The 2,965-nt window shown below is 59.9% G+C and overlaps 1 protein-coding gene across 4 annotated transcripts; it reads right to left on the bottom strand.

Moving 5' to 3' along the window:
* Positions 1-46: 46 nt before the first annotated feature.
* TMEM150A (transmembrane protein 150A) lies at positions 47-2,959 on the bottom strand. Of its 4 annotated transcripts, XM_017880297.1 has the most exons (6): positions 2,868-2,959; positions 2,153-2,334; positions 1,700-1,747; positions 1,286-1,372; positions 616-683; positions 56-298 (listed from the first exon to the last, which is right to left on the bottom strand). In XM_017880297.1, the coding sequence occupies exons 2-6, from the start codon at positions 2,215-2,217 to the stop codon at positions 141-143; spliced, it is 426 nt and encodes a 141-aa protein (XP_017735786.1). In that variant the 5' UTR covers positions 2,218-2,334; positions 2,868-2,959; the 3' UTR covers positions 56-140. The 4 variants fall into 4 exon arrangements, with proteins under 4 accessions (XP_017735785.1, XP_017735788.1, XP_017735786.1 ...); XM_017880299.1 differs by lacking the exon at positions 1,700-1,747 and having other exon boundaries at positions 50-298; XM_017880298.1 differs by lacking the exon at positions 2,868-2,959 and having other exon boundaries at positions 2,153-2,857.
* Positions 2,960-2,965: the final 6 nt, after the last annotated feature.

Raw genomic sequence — 2,965 nt, 5'->3', positions numbered from 1 at the left:
TCCACCCCTCCACCCCTCCACCCCTCCTTCAGTGAATTTCCTCTCTCCCTCTTCCTTCCTCTCCCTCCCTTCTCATTCCCTCGTTCCAGCCCCAACCTTGAGGTGCCATCCTAAGGCAGCCAGGTCTTGTTAGGTAAAGTTCAAGGTTTGCGGGGGAGAAGGGGAAGCACCTGAAAGTTGCCAACCACCAAGAGGCCCGCGGCGTTGGTGCAGCCCGAGATGAGCGCTGTGGTGTTAACCCAAGAGTGCCGACTCTGCTCCAGGAGCTGCCCGTAGCGCAGGAGGCAGATCAGGGCCACTGGGAGAGGAGAGCACAGTTGAGGCCTTCCTCCAGCCTTGGCCCCGCCCAGTGAGCCTGTCAGCTTCCCCCAGACGCTGTGGTGCTCCTGCCCCTCAGAATGGACAGGTGGGTGGTGAACTAGGTTTCTTCAGGCTCCAGCCAGCAGGGTGGCTGTGTGGGAGTCAGCTTTTGGCCTTTAAGGAAGGGGAGAGATGTTGCTTCTACTGCCTCAGCCTTTGGTGGGGAGGGCTGCACAGAGGAAGGGCTTCCTGGGCCTTTCTGTTTTGGGGGCACTGGGCTGGGCAGGCAGGGTCAGGGCTAAGGGTACAACTCACCCATGAAAGCACCCATGTTGCCAATGAGGCTGAAGAGGCAGCTTTCTGGGGGATAGGAGCCGCACTTGCTGCGAGGAGGGGGAAGGATAGAGTAAGAGGGCGGCAGGAGGCCCAGGGGGCCCCCATTCTGGCTCACTGGCTCTCCCCTGGTTTACCTGCACCTGCTCCTTAGCAGGCAGGCCATTGATTCATGTGAAAAGTCAGGGTCCCTCATGAACAACTGGTTCCAGGCTGGGCCCCCAAAGCAGAGCTCGTGTGTGAGAGAGAAGGAAGTGCCCAGGAGTGTTCAGGCAACCCTGACACTCTTTGCTGAGCCCTGCAGCTGGTTTGGTTATCTTTGAGCCAGAACACGGGCTGGGCAATCTGAGGGCTCGAGCTTAAATCCAGGTGCCTCCACTTATTAGCTGTGTAACCTGGATAAGTAAGACTGAGCCTGTTTTCTCACCTATAAAATGGTGAAAACAATAGCTGCCTCACTCCCGGGACGATAAAAGAGACAATGCATATAAAGCTCTCAGCAGAGTGCCTGCCCCATAGTAACTGGCAAGTAGTGTTGTTATGAAGTGGCTCTTAGGATACTTATTATTCCTGAGACCCAAGGACAGCTCTTTGCTTGAGGATCTGTCTGGGAGGACCTCGGATCTCCCCCTGCCCAATATCTAGGCCTTACCTGATGAGGGGGACATTGTCCAGGGTGCAGCAGGTCTTGGGGCCCCCTTGCTCAGCAGGGTCAGGAGGGCAGGACTCGTTGTAGGACCTGGCAGGCAGGACAGGGAGTAGACTGGGGGAAGGGACTGCCCCCAGTCCCTTGGCCTATAGCCTCAGGCCTCAAAGAGGACTCTCTCCCAGACCTCCCCTACAGGGACAGAAGATCACACTCCCCAGTGCTGGCCTGAAGCAGTAACCAAAGGGGCAAAGGGATGGTGGGAAGTGCGTAGGTGGCATGAAGCCATGCCTGGGGACCAATTTCAGAGAAGAGCAGTGAGGCTCAGGGTTGCAGTCTGGCTCGTGGCACCCTTGGGCCCAAGATGGGACAGAGATGAAGGAAACTTTAGAGCGAGGCTGTCTGCAGAGTCCTTCATACCAGTTCTCCACGGGACATACATGGTGGTTCATCACAGCCATGGCATACCTGTGGGAACAGAACTGTCACCCTGGCCAGCCTTCCTGAGCTCCCCATCAACCCACCCCACGACCCTTCTCTTCAACCTTGATTTCTGGCCTCATTCGGCCTCATTATTGTTCCTGGGGACTCAAGTTGGGGTCCCTGAGGCTTGATGCCATACCAGCACCTGCAGCATGTCCCCCAGCTAGAGGCCCCCTGGAAATTGCCCTGGCTAGAAGTACATTTGTCAGGGCCACCCTGCTGGACAGCAGTTTTGCCAGCTTGTCCCAAAGGGCTGTCTGCCCAGGCACCAGGCCAGGCTTTTGAGACAGCCAGAGTGACCCTGGGTACCACCCTGGAGCCTACAACAGGACAAGGGACTTTGTGTGCGTCATCAAGCTCCTGTTGCCCCCCGCACCCCTCTTTACTCACACAGTCCATATGCCAGTGATGGAGAACGCTGACAGGCTGACAGGCAGGAGGATCCAGGCGGTCATGAGGGAGGGGAGCCAGGGTGGTGGTGGTGTGGGGGGGGAGGACAAGAGGTAGATGGGGAAGTGGGGGCGGACCAGCTACCTTGAGATGTTTCTGCCACAACCATCAGCGGCCCTGGCCTGGTAGAGAGCAAAGTCCAGGAGTGGGTAACTGGCCGGGAAGGGGGAGGGGAAGGGGGTCAACACCTTATCCAGGGCTCCCGTTGGGTCTCTGAGCGTCCAAAGTTTGGGCTGAGCCCAAGGCAGAACGTGGACACCCTCTGGCATTGGGGGCCTCCGCGGTCAACCCAAATGCCACCGGCGTGCTGAGAGACGCAGGCGGACCGTAACATCTGGAAGGGAGTTACCCTCCTTCTGAGGGACCAGGGCTGGGAGACGGGCTGGACAACCGAAGAGGCCACGCCAAGGAGAGGCTGGGTGCTGGCCCAGTGGAGCGGTGGCGAGTCAGCGGCGCGAAGGCAACCACCTGACCATCGGCGCCCTGGGCAAGGGGCAGGTTCACGCGGAAAGCCCGGCCCGGCCCCCGCTCGCCTGGGCGCGGGGACCCCAACTGGGGCCGGAGCCTGCGGCCAGCGACTCCCCGGGACCCGGGACGCGAGACTTCCCAGGTGATTCCTGGAAGCTCGGAGGAAGGCAGGGAGCCCAGTACGCACCTCCCCGGAACGCCCCGCCGCTGCCGCACCCTGCTCGGCCCCCTCGTGGCGCCGACTCTAGCTGCGGCCCTCGGAGCAGCCCTGAAAGGTTTAAAGGG

The sequence above is a fragment of the Rhinopithecus bieti genome, unplaced genomic scaffold (assembly GCF_001698545.2).
Source record: "Rhinopithecus bieti isolate Rb0 unplaced genomic scaffold, ASM169854v2 scaffold_12650, whole genome shotgun sequence".
NCBI lineage: Eukaryota > Metazoa > Chordata > Mammalia > Primates > Cercopithecidae > Rhinopithecus > Rhinopithecus bieti.
This window is presented reverse-complemented; position numbering and strand designations above follow the sequence as displayed.